The sequence below is a fragment of the Oryzias melastigma genome, linkage group LG9, assembly GCF_002922805.2.
Source record: "Oryzias melastigma strain HK-1 linkage group LG9, ASM292280v2, whole genome shotgun sequence".
Taxonomy (NCBI): domain Eukaryota; kingdom Metazoa; phylum Chordata; class Actinopteri; order Beloniformes; family Adrianichthyidae; genus Oryzias; species Oryzias melastigma.
Window position 1 is genome coordinate 30,930,032 of NC_050520.1, and position 24,695 is coordinate 30,954,726.

Sequence of the window (24,695 nt, forward strand, 5' to 3'; positions counted from 1 at the left end):
CCGAACAGGAAAAACATTTATTGACGACTCTAAAACTAAATGTTTAAAACTTTAAAACCGTAACTGTTTAACTTAATTATGAACTAGATATATAGCATTACCTGTGATAATCCTAGTGTGAATGCTGTAAGCTGAATTTGGCTGCTGAAGATGGTGGTGCTGATAGCTGAAGATGTTAAAATTGGTAGCGAAAAATCCTGAAGTTGATAGCTGAAATAACTGAAGCTAATACCTATAAACGATAAAGCTGATGGCTGAAATCACTGAAGCTAAAAGCTGAATTTGATAGCGGAAAATGCTAATGTTGATGGCTGAAATCACCTAAGCTAATAGCTAAAATCACTAAAGCTAATAGCTGAAAACACTGAAGTTGAAAGCTGAAATTACTGAAGCTAATAGCTGAAAACGCTGAAGCTGATAGCCAGCTAAAATATTAGCTAAACCCCAAATTAGCCTAAAAAACTTAAAACACAGGTAAGCCAAAACAGCTAGCATGTAGCTGAAAAAATAGCTAAACTTCAAACATCATAAATAACTGAGAAAAGTGGTGTGTAAATATTAGCCTAACTCCAAAACAGCCTAAAAAATGTTTAAAAAAGCATAAATTAGCCAAAAAAACTTAAACTTTAATAACTTTCAATATTTTACTCTCCATAAAAATATATGTTATTCTAAACTATACAAGTTAAAAATAAGTGCTAGATAACATCAGGCCATTAATAACAATAAAATAAAATGATCTGGAGGGTCGGATCAAGTTTAGACTTCAAACACTTGAAAAATTTGAAGTTAATTTTAAATAGAAGTAAAAATTAAATTAAAGGAGAAAGAAATAGTATTAAGGTTAAGTTGACACATTTAAGCAATAAAAAAAAAGTTTTTGTTACACTTTTGATTAGTTTTATCACAACTCCTGGGAACAACAGCTTTTTGTGCCTCAATTATTCCAATAAAATGCACATGGAGGGACCGTTCATCAATACAGACTACAGAGTTTTTTTTTTACATTTTAATTTCTGGTGTGCCTTGGGATTTTTGTTAAGGAAGAAGGCTCCATCAGAGTCTGACACACAGGTGACCTACTGGTCTTTAACATACAGCTCACATCATGAAGTTTTCAGATGTTTTGCCGATTCTCTGTGAGACTGTTTAGTTTCCGTGACTGCCTGATGGTTTGAATCGGCATTCTGTTATCGTGGGACGAGATGACACTTTCAGAAGAAATGTAATGTCTGTTTCAGTCTCGTGTCATCTGCTGAGGCATTTCCTCTGCTCTTATCGCATCTCCACTTCGGTTAAGTGCTTCTCACTTCCTTTTTTTTTATGAAGTGAAGCCGCAGAGTGAAAGGGAGGATTGGGATTAGCGCTGTGCACTGGCAGCAGCCTGTCTGAAGGCAGCTCCTCTGTGGTGTTTGTTCTCTCCACTGTTCAGCCAGATCTTACCCATTGTCTGCCCCTCTCCTCCTCCACAGTGGCAGGGAGCCTGTCCAGGAGGTCTGGTGAGATCCGGCTCCCCGGTCCTTCCCCTGCCCCGCTCTCTCTACCATTGCTGCACCCACCTGCTCCTTACCCCACCCCCCCGCTGCATTCCCGTTCAGTTTTGATTAGCAGCAGCTTCATACAAAGATGTCTTTTCATGTTTTTCTTTGGTTTTTTTTGAGAAAGCGTGTTTCCATTGAGTGTTTTTAACCGTCTGTGGTCGTGGGCACTGTGCGGTCAGCAGGCCGGCTGTGATTGGTCGAGGGCTGACTGATTCTTACGGAAACGTTTCATTAAAACTGAAATCCCCTCCCTTCAGCCTCAACCCACCATGGCAACACATTTACCTCCCACCCTGCAGACACCCAGGCAGCATGCTGCCCAGCACCGGCCCCCCCTGCATCCCACCCCCCCAGCAGCACGGCTTGGCGTCAGACGCCGCTAAGTCCAGTCAGAACAAAGCGGCAGACTTGATCACAACTTGTAGGGTGTTAATGAAATATTTCTTGTTTAATGCAGGTGAAAGGGCACTCTGTCTGTGTGGGTGTGAGCGCATGGCCTTACATTTGAATCTGAGCATGTGGTTCTGAATCCTTCACTGTGTGTTCAGTCATAAAGACCCACTCCAATCTACTTTTGATCTGTTGTCTTTTCATTATGATTCTGCTATTTTTAGCCAAAATACATTTTAAAAAGTCATTTTCTAGGATATAGTTTCTGCAGAGTGGCAGGAGTTCACTAGAAATTCACCTCTAAATTCTGGGCGGGATTATTAAGCCCGCCGTCACTTACCCACACCTTTGACTGTATATGAGAACTGGACCGAGTGACTGATGTCACGCTTGCATCCGGTTCCAATAAAAATGAGGTCAAGTCAGTCGCCATGTTGGAACCATAAATCGTCAGCAGGCAGTCACTGGTCTGAGTCTTTGTTTCTATGGCAACCACTCCCTCCAATCAGCAGTGAGCTTGTTGGAAGGCCACACCCCATAACCTTGAGACTATCATCTTTTTTAAATATTTTAGTATATGCTATTCTAATTGTAATTTTCATCATATAGGTCCTTTATCATGAGAAAAATGCCACAAGAACATATTAAAAACACCATTTTCATTGGAGTGGGCCTTTCAATATTGTGGTAGAGCACCTCACCTATGACAGCATGTAGGAAAGATCCACAGCAGGGTTTGGGGTTTGCTTGCATCAGCACTTCCCAGCCAGCAAAGCCAAGTGGACCCCATATGGTGTAAAAGTGGGCAGAAGATGTGGCCCCGAATGGGTTTATCCACAGTTCCTGTGGTGGCCCCACCTGTGTTTGCCCACATTGACTTAAGTAGGCACTCAGTGGGTATGCTTGCTACGTTAGCCTGCCGCCCGGGGCACAGCATAGCATGTTCACGAGCTCCGCTGTATCGACCTAGTGAGCTTTGATGTAGTGAACTAGCGAGCTACGTTGTATCGAGGTAGTGAGCTCTTCTGTATCATGCTAGCAAGCTCATCTGTACAGAGCTAGTGAGCGCCGCTGTAACATGCTAGCAAGGTTGTCTGTACAGAGCTAGCTTGCTTCGCTGTCGCATCCTAGCAAGTTTATCTGTATCGAGCTAACGAGCTCTGCCTTAGCGAGCAGACCCGCTGTCCACGGAGCAGCTGGCCAGCATAGCAAGCATACCCACTGAGTCCCCACTTAAGCCAATGTGGCCAAACACAGATGGGGCCACCACAGGAACTGTGGACAAACCCACTCAGGACCACACTTTCTGCCCACTTTTAAACCACATGGGGCTCACTTAGCCTTGCTGGCTGGGAATTATCACACGTCTCTGGAAGGCGGAGTCTGTGCTTGAGTCAAACACTTCTTTGGTTTGTGATAGCTATATAGGGATTTTTATTACTGCCGCCAGCACAGGGCCCAGGAGACGTGTGGTAACAGGAGCAGTGGAGCGGCTCTGTCACACTGATGCGTCTGCGTCTCTCTGCAGGAACTGCGGTAACGTCTTCTGCGCCAGCTGCTGTGACCAGAAGATCCCCGTGCCAAGCCAGCAGCTGTTCGAGCCCAGCCGAGTCTGCAAGACCTGCTACAGCAGCCTTCATCTCAGCTCGCCCCCCCTGGACCTGGAGCTGGAGAAGCCCATCACAGCCAGCTCCAACTAGCGGGGTGGAGGGCGGACTGTACCACCAGCTGCTGACACAGACACTTCTGAAGATACACAGAATGTCCCTTTTTATTTTGTGTGCGTGCTGCAGGGATGAATCGGCGAAGTGTTGAATGGTAGGTGTGCACAGGGAAGTGTGTGAAGGACGTTTCCACACGGGCTTTGTGTCGGGGACGGGATCGCAATCTGAGGAAAGACGAGCGAGAATGGACACCCGGGCAGAGCAGAGCGGGCCGTCTCACTTCGCTCGCCCAAAGTCTCAGTGGTGCAAATTCTGTCAATTTACATTTATCGGAACCTTTCACAAAGTTAAATTTTCAAGCCTCAGAAATGAATCTTGAATATCGTTGATTATACTTTTATTCCAGACACTTTTCAAAAATATGCTTTTCACAAACTCCACCGCAGCTCCATGCTGTGAGCAGCAGCTCCTTCATGTCAGGTTTTTTTTTTAAATGTTTTTTTTCCGGCTCGTCATTATTGATTCCTGAAGTCCAGGCTTGTTTTGTGATTCTTGACAGCAGTGAGCTGGTGAAACTCCTGCGTTAAATCTTACAGCAGCTTCAGACAGAAGCCCGGGTGCCGCCCCGGCCGTGACCAGCTGACAGCTGCTGTTATTGCTCGTCTGCAGAGCGTGAACTGATGAGCTGTCAGTTTCTGCCGGACTGCAGAGGCGCTACAGTTACTTCCTTTAACCCTTCTATCCGTTCTCCACGTTCAGCCTGGTAATGAGTTTTATTTCTTATTTTTTACTCCTCTAGTTCAGGGGTCTCCAAACTACAGCCCTACGCCGCCAAATTTGGCCCGCCCCCCCACACACTATCAGAGACGCATCATTGTTTTATTCCTCATTCTGCTGATCAAGACCCACATAGAACGTGACTTTATTCCACCCTTCTGCAGAGTGAACTATGACAGGAGAGCGTAGAATATTTCTTGGTTTAATAGTATGAATGCTGTAAAGCATTCATACTGAAGGTCATTCACTTTTTATTGATTTCTTTATTCTTTTTATTTTTCTTCTGTACATTTTTTGGACGTCCATAGCTCTTCAGCTCTTTCAGGTATTAAAATATTCAGCTCTTTTTATGCTCGCTTTTTTGACTCAGTTCATATTTTAGCTTTATGCTGGCAGTTTTGGCTAAATTCAACATTTTACCTTTTTTTTGGCTAATAAGGCATTTAGCTAATATTTCAGCTACATCTAGCTGTTTTGGCTTACTTAGATTTATTTAAAGTTTTTTAGACTTATATTTTAGCTAGCTATCAGCTCCAGGGTTTTCAGCTATCAGCTTTACTGATTTTAGTTTTCAATTTCAGCATCTTCAGCTATCTGCACTAGCCAAATTCAGCTTACAGCATCAACACTAGCATTATCGCAGGTATATCTAATTTTTCAAATGTTTTATAATTTTTTTTTCTATGAAGACTACAGAAATGAATTATTTAGAAATTGGCTACGTGAGGCTTTCTGGAAAGCCATAAATCTTAACGTTTGGGCTGTGATTGTTACACTTTTTCTGCTAGCCTACAAACCGACCCCATCCCCACATCAGAGAAGAAAACAGTTATAGAATAGAAATACTTTATTCATCCCAAGCTAGGAAATTTGGCTGTTGCAGCATTGGACATTACATTGCATTATGTGGCCCTGGAAAGAAAAGGTTTGGGGACCCCTGCTCTAGGGTAAATCATTTTGAACTTTCTAAGCAGAAACTCAATCTGACATGTTTCCATCAGAACGAATGGAGAGCAGTTCTCCTGTAAACCCACATGAGACGTGCGAGCGAAGCTTCACCGAGACTAGCGCTCTGCGGCACACCCATTCAATGACCTCTTTGCACACTTTTTTTTTTGTAAAATAAGTAAATAAAATAATATATTCAGATACCTATATAGCATTTAAGAAAATGTATAGAATCCGTTAATAGTGGCTCACTTAGTCACAGTTTTATAATGCTTTGTTTTCCTTTGTTAATAATTGCAGAAGAATACCTATATTTTGCAAGCTTTGGAGATGAAAGGTGTGTAGTTTTTTTTAAATTATAGAAGCAGGTTGTCCTGTTTTGATGCTGCAGTGGTTTTCCCTTTCAAATGCGACCTTTCCTTTTATTTATTGAGCTGTTGTCGAGTTGCTCCGAAAACATCCAGATGATTGAACGGCCTCGGGATAATCAGTGTTCATGACTGAAAGACGTCTTCTGAACTGTGGCTTTGGCGGAACTAATTGTTTCAGGATACTTTGCATTAGCCAATCACAGCGGGATGAGGGGGGGTACAGAGTGTTAGTACCTCCTTAACCCTTTAACGCCGGGGCTACAGTTCTTTGATTTTCTTTGTTTTACTGTCATTTTTTTATTGTTAACACGATAATTCCAGTAGAATCTGCTGGAATTATCGTGTTGACGGTTGAAAAGTTACAGTATGTCAAAAATGTTGTGTTTAAGCGTCACCTCAGGTGTTAAAGGGTTAAACCCCTAAAAGGAAAATGCTCCCACAAAAATGACTTCATTCAAAATTTGGACCAAAGCTACCTCTATTTTCATCCCACACTCTTTTGTACACTGAGAGTGTAATTGCGGAGTGACTCCTACTTTCCACATCTTCCTTGATGGAGGCCTTTTGTTATTGATCTGAAACGTACTTCGAATGGGGCTGCCACAAACAATTATTCTATTAGTTGACTAATCGGGTCATTCGCAGAGTGGATGTAAAGCGCATGTCTTAACCATCATTAGCTTTAAACGAACTAAAAACTAGATATATAGCTTTACCCGTGAAAATGCTAGTGTGAATGTAAGCCAAATTTGGCCTTTGAAGATGCTAGTGCTGATGGCTGAATATGTTGAAATTGATGGCTAAAATCGCTGAAGCTGAAAGCCAGGTAAAATATTAGTTAAATGCAAAATTAGCTACATCATCAGACAAACATCAGCTAAACTCCAAATTAGCCTAAAAACCTTCATAAATATCAAAATAGTCGTAAAAGCTAGCTTAATGCCATAATAATTTTCCTCTTTACTACACTCTGACTCCATATAATATGAAGTAGCAACTAATCAACTATTAAATTAGTTGTCGACTGTTTTATTAGCCAATTAGTCATCGATTAGTCGACTAATCATGGCAGCCCTACCAACTAAAAATACTAAAAATAAAGACAATGAAGATGATAGTTTATTAGACTTTTAATGAATCGTGCAGCCTCTGCCCTTCATTAGTTTCTGGGATTAAAACAAGATTAAATCAAATGAAAAAGAGATCAGGAATATATTTTCCATCAAACTCATTTTGACATGTGACCTTTGACCCTACACCATCCATCAAACTCGTTTTGACAGGTGCCCCGCCCCTCAAGATGATGTAACAATTTAATATCAATTTGACATATAAAGGGTATATAGGGTCAAAGGTCACCTGTCAAAATGAGTTTGATTTAAGTTATATTCCTAATTTTTCACTCAAGATAAAGTTTTGGTCTTACTGACTCAAATATAAAAAGTACATTTTTTGGTGCTGAATGCTCACAACTTTGTCTAACTTCACTACAATCTGACTCCATATAATATAAAGTAACGACTAGTCGACTATTAGATTAGTTGTCGACTATTTTAATAATTGATTAGTCGACTAATCGTGGCAGCCCTAACATCTGGACGGACCTGGCCTCTCGACTCCCCCTCACGGTTCTGACTATCAAACGAAACGCACAAACGAACGGCGCGATCAGCGGCGCGGTTCCGCTTCGTCACGCAGCAGCTGCTCGGCCCGAGTGTTCCTGACGCCACCTGCTGGATGTGAAGGTGGTTGTCGGGCGGGTGGAGGATTGATATGTCGTCTAAATCCGGTTCATCCGTTTCTCAAACGTAGAAAGTGGATGCAGAAGGACGGCTAGTTCTCTCTCCGCTTTTCCATCACAGGCACGCCGAGCTCGTCTTGCTTAATAATCCATGAATGTGAATTGTTTATAAAGTAAAAAAGAGAGAAACTCCTGTTTTGCACAGCATTAGGCAGACGCCGAGGGCTGCACCTTTGGGTGGTGTCATGAGCCCGATGGAGGGGGCAGCTGCGCTCCTCTTAGCTCCTCACCTGCTTTTCTTCTCCTCCACCAGAGGCTCCACTGCATCGGCCCAGTAATCACTCAAGGCGTGGATGCGTCGAGCATTAGTGCGACTGTGCGAATGCGTCTCTTTTCTCGGAGATTGGTGCCAAGCAGTTTTTATTACGGGTCTCTCACAAAGGGATCAGTTTTGATTTTTTTTTTTCTTCTTCTTCCCTCCTTTTCTCCCCCCCTTTATTTTTGATAAGCACTTTCAACCTCGTGTCTGTCAGAGGATTGTGTAGTTGTACATAGCGATTTCCTGTTATAAGTGCTCCTTGTTTCGTCTGAATATTTTGTTTTGTTGGATTTACTTTTCAGAGCATTACCTTGTTGTAGAATTAAAGGAAAAAAATAAACTAGATGAACCGACTCCTGCTCTCTGTGATGTGTGGGAGGTGTCACAGTCAAAGAAGAACACGCATGCTTTGATCATGTTTAATGTATGTTCTGATTTACATCTCTAAAAACTCAGAAAGTCTTAAGTTACTGTCTAACACCAACACCTACTTATTGAATGCAGATAAACACATAAAAGAAGAGAGAAAGCGTTCGGTAAGTCATGCTCGTCGATGTGTTGGATGGAGGTGGTCTCGCTGAGCTTAAAGAAACAGCCCCCGACGGATAGAGTTCATATCACTGCACAGAAAGAGGACATGTACCACGAGCAGCAGCAGCGATGGCGGCGGACTAGGAGCAAGCTGCGGCAGCTTCTGCCTGCCTGACTGCACGGCATCGGGCATGTATCTTTATCTTAGGTTTGCTAAAAACGACACGAGGAACACCTGCAGCAAAACAATGCTTACTTGCTGGTTTACAGGTTATAGCTAGACGTCAGTAAAGCAATCATATGCAGTTGTTGTATATTAAAGGCTATGTAGTGAAGAGGACCAAACGGTTGATCAAAAAAAAAAAAGAGGAGCGGTCATGTAACAAGATTAAAGTCTCCTGTTCAAACCCAAGCTCTTGTGCAAAGCGTTGCCCGTCAAACCTCTTCATGCTTTAAGTGAGTCGTTTAAAAGTCGGTTTGAAAAAAGTGAAATTCAGATCTTAAGGAGAACCCGATTCCCTAGTTTCAACCAACATCATCAATAATCTCACCTCTAGAAGCTTTTTTCTTTTTTTTCTTAACAAAAATAGATGTGGCTTTTCCAGCCGAGATTCCCTTTATCTATAAAAACTCCCTGTGATATGTACAGCTTTGATTATATACTATAAAGACCCGCCGGTCGGTGTGGTTTCCCTGCCGCCAATTCCACTGTGGGAAAACGAAAGCACGAGCCACAGAAGAGGATTGTCTGAGGAGACGTCACCCGCTGCAGGTTGGTGTTGCTGAACAAGAACTCAGGCAGCACTATGTACAGGCGAAAGGGCTGACGGTCAGCCTTGGCGATGCGTTTGTGTGCTTGCAGTCGGAGGGAATGAAGGCTTTTCCCGCACGCTCTCTTCAGCCTCCAGATTCACACCGAGGACTGATCCCACACCTGCAGACAAGCGAAAGGGCAAAGGATGGAAAACGTCTGCACCCGACACATTCTGCTGCTCACTCATAGTTTGAAAAGTTTTGAGTGTGCAAACGTATTAAAGTTGTTCGAGCATTGTCATCTGAAGATGGAAGCGTGAGTTTATTTCTAAAACAAGAGCTGTGGTGTTTCATTATGTCGTAGATTACATTAATCTTGTATACATTTACATTTAAATGACATAAAACATGAATATCAGCAATCAAATGACTACAAAATCTGAATTGTAAAATCTTGTTTTTACACTACTCGCAATAAATTAGGCCTATAGTAAAATGTCGAAGGCATCCACCGAGTATTTTGGAGGCGATAGTATTGTGGTGATAGATGCACCTCATTTAGTGTTTTTCACTTAATGGTCATAATGGTCATAATTTCACTGTGTGCAGTGTGTCTTGCCTATTGGATCCAAAACCAAACAATACTAAAAGATAAACCTGTTCAATTTGGCATCAATTTCAACATTCTTTGGGTATAAAAAGATGATTTTTCACGGTAAGTCTTTGGAATTAATCATTCAAACAGACATTAAAAACATGATGTCACTAAACGGATGATCAGCACCAGCTGGTCATAGTGCGCCCGTAGATGTTGTTGGTGAACTTGATATGTCTCAAAATGTCATCAGCAGACTTTAATTCAAGACACAGAACTGCTGGAAGAGTTTGTGACGGATCCAGAAGTGGAAACACTACTGAGTGACAGACCACAACCAATGAGATCAATGAGCAGTACCTAAAGACCAATGACCAGTACGTACCTAATGACCATTACTCAATGACCATTACCTAAAGACCAATGACCAGTACCTAAAGATCAATGACCAGCATTTAAGAACCAGTGACCAGTACCTAATGACCAATGACCATTACCAAATGACCATTACCTAAAGACCAATGACCAGTACGTATCTAATGACCAATGACCAGTGCCTAATGAACAATGACCATTAACTAAAGACCAATGACCAGTACCTAACGACCGTTGACAGTTACCTGATGGCCATTACCTAAAGTCCAGTGACCAGTACCTAATGACCAATGACCATTACCTAATGACCATTACCTAAAGATAAATGACAAATACATAATGACCAATGATCACTACCTAAAGTCCAATGGTAAATGGCGTATGCTTGTATAACACTTTCTACCCTCCTTCAAGGGACCAAAGCGCTTTACAGTCACAGACCCATTCACCCATTCACACACACATTTACACACTGGTGGTGGTTCCGCTGCCAAACACTGGCGCCAACCTCCCACCAGAGGCAATTCGGGGTTCAGTGTCTTGCCCAACGACACTTCGACACAAGGCGTGGGCAAGGCGGGAGCCGAACCCGCTCACTTCTGATCAGGAGTCGACCGCCCTACCGCTGCACCACAGTCGCCCCAATGACCAGTACCTAATGACCAATGACCAGTGCCTAATGACCAAAGACCAGTACCTAAAGATCAATTATCAGTACTTAAGAACCAGTGACCATTACCTAAAGACCAAAGACCAGTACCTAATAACCAATGACCAGTACTTAATGACCATTACATAAAGACCAATGACCAGTACCTAATGACCAATTACCAGTTCCTAATGACCATTACCTAATGACCACTGACCAGTACCTAATGACCAATTACCATTATCTAATGACCAATGGCCAGTAGCTAATGACCAAGGACCATTACCTGAAGATCAATGACCAGTACGTAATGACCATTATCTAAAGACCAATGACTAGTACCTAATGACCAATGACCAGTACCTAAAGATCAATGACCAGTACTTAAGAACCAGTGACCAGAACTTAAGGACCTCTCCTCTCAGACATGGTTTAGTAAACATTAACTGAAGGATGATTGTACTCCACCTTCAAGTTCAAGAACTGCATTGTAGCACTAGTGGATAAGTGCAACATTCAGAACAACATCGTGAGTCTAGTGAGGAGCTGAGACGTAACTGTCAAGCTGTTATTGCAGCAAATGGTTGAAATATTGACATGATCAATGTTTGTTATTTGGGTCTATCTTTATTATTGTCTTAATTTCGGGTAATAAATATCAATCTCATTGTGAATAGTGTAATTAATTGCCTGTTTTTTCCTCCTTTAAAGTGTTTTTTATGAATTCTTTATTAGACCAAACCAATCATTTAAACCACTGATAACATCTTCAACTACATCCACTATGATTGGACAGCATGTAGACAGTGTTACCTTGTTAACAGGGGCGAGCTGTGTTCTGACAGACCCGGCATGGAGTCGAGTGCTGTCTCCAAACCTCCCCGGAGACCTCTCCCTGCGGCTGTCCAGCACCCTGCCAGGCGACTTCTCCCTGTCCAGTGGTCGGGCAGGAGACTTGTCTCTCCTGAACTCTGTGCGGCCCTCGCGGTAGCGATGAGGGGTGCTTGGCTCACGATGTAGGCCGTCATGGCTTCCGGGGCCCGAAGTCAGACGCTTGGAGATGTGTTCTGTATATGTGGGGGGGCATCGCTTGCTGGGACTTCTATTGACAGTGCAGAAGAAGACTCACCTCAGGTTTATCTCATTAATCAAGGATTTCCAAAGTGGGTGGATAAGATCTTAAAGGTTTTAGTGTCCATGTCATGAGTTACCCGCGGCTGGAGCCCGTCCTCTGCAGCTCTCCAGACTCCCTGATCAGGCTTCCTTTGCAGCAGATAACCCGTAGCTTGTTCTGGTAGGAGGACGCGAGGTAAATAGCCCCAGAGGAGATGGCTGGACCCAAGTAACGAGGGTTCGGGATGTCCAAGTGGGCCAGCACCGTCGGACTGGAAATGAGCACAGAGATGCAACAAAATGACCAAAGTGAGGCAGTTTTCAAACAGACGGAAGGAGGTGGATGTGTCTCACCCCAGAGCTGCATGTCCCTGAACCTCCACAACATCCAGGGAGTTGAAGTAGGTGACAAACAGGTAGGGCTCTCTATAGGCTGCATCAGAAGAGGACAGGCAAAGGTCAGTGGTGACACACAGTAAAAACCTTTAACCCAGCAGAGAAAACAGCAACGATTACCAAAAGACAGAGGCAGGCGGCTCCACTTGATCTCCTCCGTGCGGCTTCTTCGTCCGTAGGAGTCCACAAACACACCAAACTCTGTCACACAAACGACACCTTCAGCAAACTGGCTGATAACACAAGCAATCGCAAGGCAAGAAGATGGGTCAAACAACTACGCATGCAAACAGTTAAAGGAAAAGCATTAAGGTTTGGAAAACGGAGCACTAACATACCATGAAAGCAGAGCAGGTACTCCTCCTTCTGCATGCTGGTGGCCACCTGCATGATGGCGATGGGGAAGCTGTGAGAGGAGGCCGCAAACACCGCCGACGCCAGCGACACATCGTTCTTGTCTAAGAACTCTGCAGGAGAAGAAGTGATCCTGGAGTTAATCCACACTCCTTCCATACAGGTTATACAGTTCTGCAGCTCGCTTTGGTCCAACAGTCACAAAGTCTTACCCTCGAGCACGTACTGCTTCATTTCGATCTCGTAGAACTTGTTGGTGCCGATGATGATGCTGTAGCTGGTTAAATGGATGCAGCTGCAGGGCTCCAGAGTTTCAATTTCCTGTGAGACAGAAAGTTTTAGAAGAAGAAGAGTCACAAGTTAATACCCTAAAAAGTAATAAGTGACATAAACAAACAGGAAAAAAAAGTATTGCATCTTCTTCATCTCCCAGCAACCCCAGCACAGTTCCTGTCTCTAATCACCCACAGGACACTTGAGCACTGATCAGAGCCTCTCTCATTGTGAAGTTTTGTTTGTGCTACTCAGCCTTTCATACTGAACTGATCTCTTAGTTACCTGATCCTGCTTCATCTTTGATTCTGCTTGTTTGCCGCCTGCCCTGACCCTTGCCTGGACCCGGATCACTCTGGTTGCTCTCTGATGCTCTCATGCTGGTTGCTGACTTTTGCCTGCCTGAGACTGTTTCGATTTGTGGACTTTTAGAGGTGTTAATAAACCTGCTGCAGTTGGAACCAGCCGTGTGCCTGTTCTGTGACACTAAGTTGCTATTTTTCATTTGAGGAAGACAATACAAAGAGATTGTTCTTTACAGAAGACATAACTACATTATAGATAAAGGTATTTGGAACATTTTAATCCATATATCTTCAGAACTTAGGGTTACAAGGCTGCTGTACCCTAATCCATCAATCACAAAAGCACCTCACCATGCACCAAATCTCTCCTTGCATAGCTCAAAGCGCTTCACAATTACAAACCCAAACCACAACTGGATCTAATGTTTGGGTGGAATTTTTCTGGAATGTCTTAGTGTTTACTTTTCCTTTTAACTTCGAAGGACAAGAAAGTCTTTTACATGCTACGACACCAAGCAAAAAGTCTCAAACCTGAACCTCCAACAGCTGAGGACTGAATAAACACAGTTCAAGGAAAATATGTTATAGAAAAGTTGACTTCCTCTCTGAAAATGCAAATGCACACATTCTATAGGACATGGTCCAAGTAATCGGAGTATGTAAAGCCAACCGTTACAGATATTGTGTAAAAGGATAAATGTGGTTTGATCTAAAGTCCTTGTAAATAACAAGAAAGATGAAGGTAATTGGTCTACCCCTTCACCTGCAAACTTCCAATGCTCTTGTAAAAAACAATGCTTAAAAGGGAAAAGCAACTCTTTGTATTCAATTTGTTGAAAAGTTATAAAATTTCTAAATGCTTTCCTAGGAAAGCTTTAAAAAAACACCCTTTACCCTCCCCCCACATGTTGATACACACATCCCATGACCCTACACACAATGAATACTTATAAAAGTAACTTAAGGTTTGGCTCTGCTGAGAGGAAATTGGGAATCTACTCATCCCAGGAGCGATCTCAGACACAGGAACATCCCCACAGTGCCCACCCAGACTGAGGCAGCCACAGGGTCCATTCCACAGCAGTGAGGCTGCCATGTTCAGCCATTCCAGCGACAGAAAGTCACAACGACCACCGACCAAGCCAGTAAGCCCTGACACAAAGGATCCCCTAGCTACTGTAGGACAAAGGCTGAGTACATTCTGAACAGGTCGCCAGTTTGTTGCAGGGCCAGATAACCCCAATCCACACTCTTACATGCACACCTAGGGGCAATTTAGAGTCACCAAGAAACATGTTTTTGGACTGTGGGAAGAAAGTGGAGTGCCAGGAAAAAAGCTATGAATCCACAGGGAGAAGAACTTCACTCAGAAAGCTTCCGTCTGGGGTTCAAACCTTCTCACTGTGAGGCGGGTACGCTAACCACGATGCCGCCCTGCTTCCCCTTTCATGTCTTTCTCATCATGAGTCAACTTTTGCTTTAAATAAATATAGGTCAAAAGTGTCCAGTCATCTTTGTCTAGGCTTCAAAAGTAGGCACAAACCATGATACTCCCACCACCTACAGTTACATATTTCTGGTATGATACAGCACTTTAGTTTCCTAGAAAACTCAACATATTTAATGTTAATAAGGCCTCTGACAGAATTCCTATCAAAAGAGTTTAAATATTGACATAATGTTGAATATATTTTGCACCTTTATGTACATATTTACCTTCAATTCAGTTGGTTGCAGCTCATATGCACAGTTTCCAATCAACTGTATTTTACTTTAACAAACTAGAATTGATGCAGTTCATGAGCCTCTATGAATATTAGTTTGAAGACTGTTTAATGAAAAGGAATCTGAGTGGGAAAGACTACCGTGTAAAAACAGCTGTTTCATAAGGATAAGAACATCTGCTGTGTCATTTATGAACGGACATGAATATTTGGTCATATTCATCATGTATCATAGTAGATGATTGACTATTTCTCTGTCTCTCACTCACCTTACGAATGCAGTATTTGTTCAGATTTTCATTGTAACGAAGGATGGTGATTTTGTTTGGCATGGCTGCACAGATACACGGCCCATTGTCGACCTACAAAAAATGATAATAAATGAAAGTGTGGCAGCAGGAGCTACCAATACCAGAGACACACATCTGAACGCCGACAGAGGTGACATACCCTCCCAGCGGCGAACAGGTGACAGCCTTTCACCGTCTCAAAGATGTAGGGGGCCAGGTCAGACTGGCTGGGGAGGTGGGACTGGGCCAAAGACTGCTTCACCCTCTTGATCTCCACCAAACACAAGGCTCTCTCGTCTCCTGCAGGACACAACACACGCAAGAGGACACCACATGGATGTTCCTGTGGATCTCCTCTTTGTATCACATCTTATTTAAAATCATGATAAATGTCTGATGCTCTTACCAACAATCATCAGCAGCTTCTCCAGCTCCTTGATGACTTGTATCTGAAAAACAGACCCGAGTCCTGGAATGTGGGTCAGGGAGTTCTTGATGACGTTCAGCGCGTACAGTCCTTCCTCAGATCCCACCAGAACGATCTGCACAACAGCAACAAGAAGAGGATAATACTTCTGCCTCTAGATCCACTGATGAAGTGCTGAGACGATACAGAAGGGGTGTCAAACTCAATCACACCAGGGGCCAAAATCCAAAACACACCTTGGGTCACGGACCGAACAGGATAAACATTTATTGAAGACTATAAGAGGGCTGCACGGTGGCGCAGTGGTTAGCGCTCTTGCCTCACAGCGAGAAGGCCCCGGTTCGAATCCCGGCTGGGACCTTTCTGTGTGGAGTTTGCATGTTCTCCCCGTGCATGCGTGGGTTTTCACCGGGGACTCCGGCTTCCTCCCACCGTCCAAAAACATGCTTCATAGGTTCATTGGTGAGTCTAAATTGCCCCTAGGTGTGAATGTGAGAGTGGATGTGTGTGTGATTGAGGCCCTGAGACAGACTGGTGACCTGTCCAGGGTGTACCCCGCCTTCGCCCTTCAGTAGCCGGGATAGGCTCCGGCACCCCCGCGACCCCAAATGGGACAAAGCAATCAGGAAAATGGAAGACTATAAGACTAAATTTAAAAAAACTTTTTAATCTAACTATAAAAACTACAAGCAGGAATATTATTCCAGAGTAAATAAACATAATCTTAAATAACTTTTTGTAACTGTAACTGTAACTTTTTAACATAATAATGAACTAGATATATAGCATTACCTGTGATAATGCTAGTGTGAATGCTGTAAGCTGAAATTGGCCACTGAAGATGCTAGTGCTGATAGCTGAAGATGGTGAAATTGATAGCTAAAAACACTGAAGCTGATAGCTGAAAACACTGAAGCTGATAGCCAGCTAAAATATTAGCTAAATGCTAGATTAACCTAAAAAATAAAAACATACTTAGGACAGCCAAAACAACTAGCATGTAGCTGAAAAAAATAGCTTAACTTCAAAATAGCCTAAAAACATAAAAACTTCTACAGTAAATCAGCCAAAACAGCTAGCATGTAGCTAATAAAATATTAGCAAAACTCCAAATTAGCCTTAAAAAAGGGGAACAAGTCTAAATTAACCAAAACAGCTGGCTTATAAATACTAGCTAAACTCCTGGATAGCCTAAAAAAAGGGAAAAAAAGCCTAATTCAGCCAAAACTGCTAGCATTTAACTGAAATATTAGCTATTCTATACCCAAAAATCCTAGTAAATGCCAAAATAGTCCAAAAATCTAGCAGAATTTCAAATTTTTAAACTTTAAAACCGTAACTTTTTAACATAATTATGATTAATAAAAAGGGAGGAATATTATTTCAGAATAAATCAACTTAAACATTAAATAACTTTCAGTATTTTACTCTCCATAAAACTATATTTTGTCAAAATTACACAAGTTAGAATTAAGCGCGAGATAACATCGGGCCATTCATTCATTCATTCATTCATTCATTCATTCATCTTCTTAACCACTTCTTCCCTTTCGGGGTCGCGGGGGTGCCGGAGCCTATCCCGGCTACTGATGGGCGAAGGCGGGGTTACATTGGGCCATTAATAACAATAAAATAAAATGATCTGGAGGGCCGGATAGAATTACCCGGCAGGCCGGGTCCGGCCCCCGGGCCTTGACTTTGACACGAGTTCTACAGAGACTGAGTTCTGGTACCTGGTCTGTGAGAGGAAGGGTGCAGTTAATGTCCAGCCGGTCATCTCCTTCCAGTTTCAGCAGAGAGTTTCCGAGGAGCTTCTGAAAGAGCAGAAAAGGGAAGTCAGCTGGAGCTCCTCACAATGACCTCGAGGGGAGAGCAGGAGGGAGGAGGACTGGTGAGGGCCCGGTGGGTCAGAGGCGGGACCAAGTCACAGGTCAGTCTCAGACTTCAAGTATCAGTTTTAAGTCGTGAGTTCCACATCTCTTCATGAACCTCCACTAAAAACTATCTGCTTTGAGAAAGTAAAATGTTCAAAATTTATTACATTTACAACATTTTACAAGCAACAACATTTAATTTAATAAGGTGTTGGCCTCTTGGTTTAAATTAAAAACATTTAGATGGATTACAAAACTCCCCCTAAAGTAGACCATAAATTGTTTTAAACACATCTATATTAAAAGTTTCTGTGCACTATACATATTACTTTTCATAAACTAAGATAACATGGATTTGATGGAATATTTAAATAAGAGGTTCCAACTAATTTTGGTTTAATCCGTCTGATCTCCAGTGAGCCTGACCACTAACATACCAGCAAAACACCAACTTCTTATCTGCAGATTTTTTTGTTTTGATTTTTTCTCAGTTGGGAAAAAATGCCTCAAACAACCTAGTAGCCTTATCACATTATTAATACATTGTTTATTGTGTTTATTTCTTGTCTCTTGTTATGCCGGTCTTGCGTCTCCTTTGCTCCCCCTAGTGGCGGAATTACGCATTGCGGTCATTTCTTCAAAGAACCATAACTCGCCACAGGAGTGGGATAGAAACTTGCTTTTCTTTCCTAATATTTTTTTCTCTTCAGGACTGGACCGGATAAAACCATATGACAGGCCGGATTCGGCACAGTATGTTTGACACCCCAGATCCCTAAAAGTAATAATAAAAAGAATGAAAAAGTAAGACTCTAAAAGGTATATTTTAGGTTTTAGGGGACATTTTTGTGACTGCAGTGGCATCTTACTCAATGCTTATAAGTCATAGTGTGTTGTTTGTATTTTATTTTGACATTTCAACAACACCAGCCTTCCTGATAACTTCAGTAAAGAGGTTTAAATAAGTAACCACATCAGTCTGCCTGTCAGATTGTATCAGAACATAAGTAAAACGTGTTGGGGGTCTTCCATCATTTTGATGACAAATGCGTTTTGCTTTAGATCGCTTCAGATACCCAATTTTTCCTCTTTTTCAATCTGATGATGTCACTCCCTTTTGTGGTGGAACACAATCATTTTTATATCCAGATCTCACATTATATCACTGAATCAAGTGACTTGAGTCCCAGTCTCAGAGAAGTGGTTAAAAAAAAAACAATTTGATCTGACTTTTCCTCTTCTGGAGCGGACAGCTGGATTAAGTCAATTTAGAAACAATCACATACTGTCACACGTCTGTTTGTCTAAAAAAGAAAAAATCTATATTTTTTGTAAAGGAAGAAGCAAAGGAGATTGAGGAGGAGATGCAGGTGAGATCATGAGGAAAAGGACAAAAACGACAACAAAGGTGTTGTCTGCACCTCAAAGAGGTCTTCATTTCTTTATAACTCTTTACCTGGACCAGAGGAGACACAACCATTTGTCTTTTGAACATTGCAACCTGTGTGCAATAAAACCCAATGGAGGTAACAGAGGAGGGATTTAAAAAAACAACACACATGCCCACATCCAGACAGACACAGGTGCAGTGTTGACAGGAAGAAAAGCAGATGAGAAAGACAAAGAAAAAGAAGAAAAGCAGAAGTTAATGACATGTTAGTGAAAAGTGGAGCATTTCTATCTTTAACCAGTGTAAGCGCAGACAGAACAGACACGGGGCGTTTATGATTAATGTCTGCAGGTATCAGGAGTGTGACGGGCCTTCGGTGATGCTTCTCTGCTGCAGTCACTCACAGCGTCCGCCTCCGCTTTCTCTCGCGAGGCTCGCCCCGCTGCCACCACGGACTCCATCACAGCCACCCAGCGCTGTTTGTCGGGGAAACTCGGCGCCATGAAGTAGATGGACTGACCGGGCCAGCAGGGAGTGTGGCAGCGGGACTCCAGCTTCAGCACGTAGGGGACATCTGACAGAGGAAGCAGAGACAAGAAATAGATTAAGAGGGACTTGTTACAGCGAGGCTCCAACTCCACCATTTGGAGAACTTGGTTTACCTGACTTGGCGGTGTTTGGTAGTTCAGATGCTCCGACTGCTCCATGAACCAGCACCTCTCCATCAGACAGACAGAGGTCAAACTCTTCCAGAGGCTTCACCGAGTCTGAAAGCAAAGACGACAACGATGGGAGGCGACAACAGCAACTCCAGCAGATATTTGAGGTTTAATTAGTGCTGCCACAAACGATTATTTTAAGAGTCCACTAATCACCCGATTGTTTTTTCTGATTAGTCGACTAATCGGGTCGTATGCAAACTGGATATAAAGCACACATCTTAGCAATCATTAGCTTTAAACTAACTAAAAACTAGATATATTGCATTACCTGTGATAATGCTAGTGTGAATGCTGTAAGCTGAATTTGGTCACTGAAAATGCTAGTGCTGATAGCTGAAGATGAAGCTGAAAGCCAGCTAAAATATTAGTTAAATGCCAAATTATCTAGCATGCAGCTGAAACATTAGCTAAACTCCAAATCAGGCTAAAAAACTGGAAAAATACTAAATTAGCCTAAATAGCTAGCATGTAGCTTAAGTATTAGCTAAACTCCAAAATGGCCTAAAAAAAAAAATTCTAAATATGCCAACACAGCTAGCATGTAGCTGAAATATAATCTCCAAAATAGCCTAAAAAACAATCAAAAAATGTCAAAATTCCTAAAAAAAAAAACGAAATTAGCCAAAATAGCTAGCATGTAGCTGAAACATTAGCTAAACTCCAAATTAGCCTAAAAAATGGAAAAAATACTAAATTAGCCAAAACAGCAAGCATGCAGCTGAAACTCCAAAATAGCAAAAAAAATCTTAATAAATGCTAAAATAGTCCAAAAAGCTAGCAGAATGCTGTTATAAATTTTAACTTTACTACAGTCTGACTCCATATAATATAAATTAACGACTAATCAACGATTATGTTTGTTGTCGACTATTTTAATAGTCATTTAGTCGTTGATTAGTCGACTAATCGTAACAGCCCCAGTTCTAATGTTAAATAAGTGAACCCTTCAGGTCTAACTGTACCTTCTCTGGGCTCTATGTCAAAGATGGACAACTTTGTCCCATCCAGGACCACGTACTTTCTCTCCCAGCCCTGGCCTCGTTTTCCATTCCTGCAAATACAAGACAAAAGTCAATTTAACATTCATGTTCAGCAAAATCTAAATCCTGTTTATTTAAATGATTTAAAATGTTGTTTAGTATTTATATGCAGATTGTAAAGGATATCTATTAGGGGTGTGTATATTTCCTTCATACACAATTCGTTACACATCTTGATACATGATCCATGAATCAATACATAAAGAAAACAATTAACTTTTTGGCGATATGATACAGTTCAATTCTTTAACCAAAAACACTAAAAATCAATACATTTATTATTGGACGTCTTTGTTTGCATCACATTTACATAAAAAGACAAAGACAGTAGAAAAAAAACATAAAGAGAAACTACAGTTTGTTAGAAATCAATTATGTACTTGATTTTATACCTTTTAACCAACTTATCCTTGTTCATATCTCTTGTTTTCAAACAATCCTGCAGTTGCTCGATCAATTTTTGATCTATTTTTTACATCCCTAACCAATACTGCTGTTACTCCCACTGCCAGATCGATTTTAAGATACATATCTAATATCTTTTACATCCTAATATCGATGCGTATCGGAAAAAAATGAATCTAACACTGGAAATAGCAACAGCTACAGATACAAATAAAATTATACTAAGAAAGTATCAATCAGGAAGTAAATGATTTCTCAGTTTCTCTTCCTGTTGTGTTTTTGTCTTTTATGTCCATGTGATGCAAACAAAAAGAGCTCCAATTACAAACTCACTTCTACTATCTGGGATAATTCCAGTTGGTTGAAGAGAGGGATGTGTGTTACTAGACATGTAAAAACCTCTTTTTCACAGCACTTCAAACAACCTGCTTACATTCAAATGAAACACGTTTTAAACCATGAACAACAGTCTAAAAGACCCAAAAGATGGAAGTTTTAATGTTTGAAGCTGTTTTATCATTTTGTTTTTATTTATTATTTTATGTTTTTCTGGTGCACATACTTGATCTTTTTAGTGGTATTTAAACTTGTACAGAAATTCCTAATCTTCCCTTAATCAAAACTGTGATTCTGAGAGCTTTGCTCAAAAATTCCAGTAATGTAAGTTGATGCATACATGGCAAATATAGAAAACTTGAAACTGGTTTTAGCGCTTTTTTGCATTTACAAGACATATTTAAATGAGATTCATAAAATCTTTAAGCCTCTGCATAAACACAAATCTTTCTGGAGTTTATCATTTTATACTACTAATCTCTAGGACAAATGCATCTATTTTTTCTCAAAAAATATTCCCAAGTCAGCAACAATTGAAAAAGATTTGAACGTCGCTGAAGAGAAATTTCATTTGTCTGTGTAATTAGTCAATCAAAAAAATAAAAAGTTACAAACAAAGTTGCCCACTCTCGCTGTAAGTTTCCTAAACCCACAAGTCTTTGTTAATCTGAGGGGTTTCAGTGACTTTAAGATCCATTAGGGAACAGATTATTGTTCTAAAATGTAACTTCAGACTCAAATAACCCTGTATATAAATCTATTACTAGGCAGTTTTAAAAGAGACAAAATGAAATCAATATATACACCATTAAATAATTAAATGAACATGTCATTAGTTATTTCAAATTGCCATTAAATAAATAAAAATGAAATCATTAATTAAATGTTGAAATACATGAGGCATTAAAATATTAAAATTGCGTTTTAAAATCATGTTTACATATTTCATTAAATTTTTAATAATTTCATGGCCCAGTATGGGCTGTAAGAGACAGGTAGAAATAAGTATATTTAACGTGAAACTATTAAATAAATGTGTCTTTAATTATTTAAAATTGGCATTAAATCAATAAAATTGTAAATCAATAAATAAATGTTTAAATATATATAGCATTAAAATATTAAAATAACCATTAAAAAGCATATTTAAATATTTCATGATATATTTAATTATTTCATGGTCCAGTATGGGCTGGAAGAAACAAATCCAAATAAATATATGTGAAATCATGAAAGAAATGTGTCATAAACGATTTCAAACTGGCATTAAATAAATAAAAGTGTATTTAAATGTATCATTATTCAATTAAATTCAATGTGAAGTGTCCGTGGCCGACCTGGGCTGCTTCATCCAGCCCTCCAGGTGCATGTGTCCTCCGGTCTCTTTCAGCTGTTGTGCTGGAGAGCTGCCTTTGTCTCTGCATAGGCCCTCTGAGAGGTGCAGGGAGCAGTCGCTGGACATGCCACACGTGGCTGGAAGGCAGGGGGAGCATTTCGGGTGGCATAAGGCGTGACATTCTGAGGAGAAAGAAAGAAAAAGAAAGTGATCTCAGCTCTGACTCATCAGGAGAATAAACCTCAACAAGAACAGAGAGGTAAGTGAAACGGGGATTGAAAAGACCAGGCGAGAAATCTATAAACCATAAAATTAAAAACATAAACCTGAAACCAGGAAAGGACAAACCTTCAGTGAAACCATGACAGAAGAAAATCAATTGGGAAAATCACAACAAGAGAATGAAAATAAGAACTTAAAGTTTCCTTTACTGGGGCAGTTATGGCACAAGAAAACAAAAAAAGGTTTGAAAAAAACAGAAAATAGAAAATACAAAAAGTTTTGGTTTAATAAGAATTTTCTAGCTCTCTTTAGATCAGTTGTCAAACTCAATCGCACAAGGGGCCAAACTTCAAAACACACCTTAAACATTAATTGAACGTTCTAAAACTACATTTGTAAAACTTTAAAACTAACTTTTTAACATAATTATAAACTAGATATATAACATTACCTGCAATAATGCTAGAGGGAATGCTGTAAGATGAATTTGGCTGCTGAAGATGCTGAAACTGATAGTTAAAAATGCTGAAGCTAAAAGCTGAAAACACCCAAGCTGATAGCCACAAAAATATTAGCCAAATGCCAAATTAGCCTAAAAAAACAACAAAAAAAAAACCTTAGGTCAGCCAAAACATCTAGCATGTACCATAAAAAAGAGGCTAAACTTCAAATTAGCTTGAAAACTTAAAAAAAAAAAAACCTAGGTTATCCAAAACAGCTAGTGTGTAAATATTATCCCAACTTCAAAACAACCTAAAAAACGTTAAAAAAAAAAAAGCTTAAATTAGCCAAAACAGCTAGCATGTAGCTGAAATATTAGCTAAACGTCAAAATGGCCTAAAAATCTTAGTAAATCCCAAAATAGTCCAAAAAGTTAGCAGAATGCCCATTTTTAAAACTTTAAAACTGTAACTTTTTAACATAATTATGAATAATAAAAGGGCAGGAATATTACTCCAGAAAAAATCAACTTAAACCTTAAATAACTTTCAATATTTTATTTTTTCATAAAAATATATTTTGTCAAAATTATACAAGTTAGAAATGAGTGCAAGATAACATCGGGTCATTAATAACAATAAAATAAAATGATCTGGAGGGCCGGATAGAATTACCCGGAGGGCCGGATCCGGCCCCTGGGCCTTGACTTTAACACATGGTTTAGATTCATTTGCAATACTCACCCAGACAGGTCGCTGCTTGCCGCCCAAAATGAACCGTATCCAGGCAGACGGTGCACTTGGCAGCTCTCATGTTGAGTCCCACAGTGAAGCGGTGTGGGGTGTTGTGGTGCATCACCCTCTCCCGTTCCCTCTCTCTGTCCCTTTGACTGTCCTTCAGCCGACGGCTGTACTCTGGAAACAGCCAGCAAACACACTTTACAGCAAACCTTACTTAGACTACACTCCTGAAGCCCCGGAGCACCATGCCGGAGAAAAACTCACTGGAACGAACCCTGTGAAGGCATGTCATACGACAAAGGCAATGATCCGGGGGACGAAGGGGTTTCAAAGGAAACAGTAGCAAAGTGCAAGTCTATTCTGAAAACAAAACACTTGTAAAGAACAACTGTTGCTCTCCTGGTGTCAAAAATGTCTTTTAATAAGTTTTATCAAGTCTGCTGCAGCACACAAAAACAGCTGGATCGTCCACCACAGGATGTCTCCTTAATTGCAACGATAACATATCAGATTTTTTATTTTATTATTTCTAAAAATCGAGATCTAAACTCAATTTTAAATAGATGTTAAAAGCCTCAAAATAGTTTATATTAAAATGTTATGACTGAATTTCGACAGGCTTCATTGTAGTTTATATTTCCACTATATAAATC

At 40.8% G+C, this 24,695-nt stretch overlaps 2 protein-coding genes across 9 annotated transcripts in view; one reads left to right on the forward strand and one right to left on the reverse strand.

Moving 5' to 3' along the window:
* mtmr3 (myotubularin related protein 3) overlaps nt 1-6,411 on the forward strand; it is a 39,135-nt gene extending 32,724 nt beyond the window's left edge. Inside the window, exons 20-22 of one of the 3 annotated variants that reach the window (XR_002919699.2) lie at nt 1,473-1,499; nt 3,460-3,749; nt 5,621-6,411. Coding sequence is in view for 2 of the 3 variants with exons in the window: in XM_024276249.2 (XP_024132017.1) it covers nt 1,473-1,499; nt 3,460-3,631 (199 nt within the window). In the remaining variant the exon portion in view is untranslated. Of the gene's footprint in view, nt 1-1,472; nt 1,500-3,459; nt 4,703-5,620 lie in introns of those variants that run through there. The other 2 variants (XM_024276249.2, XM_024276250.2) reach the window with 2 other exon arrangements.
* A 1,476-nt stretch (nt 6,412-7,887) lies between these two features.
* Nucleotides 7,888-24,695, reverse strand: part of LOC112148858 (citron Rho-interacting kinase) — a 64,033-nt gene continuing 47,225 nt past the window's right edge. For 3 of the 6 annotated variants that reach the window (XM_024276243.2, XM_024276242.2, XM_024276244.2), the window contains 16 exons: nt 24,046-24,216; nt 22,641-22,821; nt 20,485-20,573; nt 19,463-19,567; nt 19,172-19,374; nt 17,270-17,350; nt 15,516-15,651; nt 15,270-15,409; nt 15,089-15,181; nt 12,730-12,838; nt 12,502-12,630; nt 12,284-12,364; nt 12,122-12,200; nt 11,866-12,039; nt 11,468-11,756; nt 7,888-9,216 (listed from right to left, as the gene is read on the reverse strand). In XM_024276243.2, coding sequence (XP_024132011.1) covers nt 9,193-9,216; nt 11,468-11,756; nt 11,866-12,039; nt 12,122-12,200; nt 12,284-12,364; nt 12,502-12,630; nt 12,730-12,838; nt 15,089-15,181; nt 15,270-15,409; nt 15,516-15,651; nt 17,270-17,350; nt 19,172-19,374; nt 19,463-19,567; nt 20,485-20,573; nt 22,641-22,821; nt 24,046-24,216 — 2,084 coding nt within the window. In that variant the 3' untranslated portion in view covers nt 7,888-9,192. The remainder of the gene's footprint in view (nt 9,217-11,467; nt 11,757-11,865; nt 12,040-12,121; nt 12,201-12,283; nt 12,365-12,501; nt 12,631-12,729; nt 12,839-15,088; nt 15,182-15,269; nt 15,410-15,515; nt 15,652-17,269; nt 17,351-19,171; nt 19,375-19,462; nt 19,568-20,484; nt 20,574-22,640; nt 22,822-24,045; nt 24,217-24,695) is intronic. The other 3 variants (XM_024276248.2, XM_024276246.2, XM_024276247.2) reach the window with 1 other exon arrangement.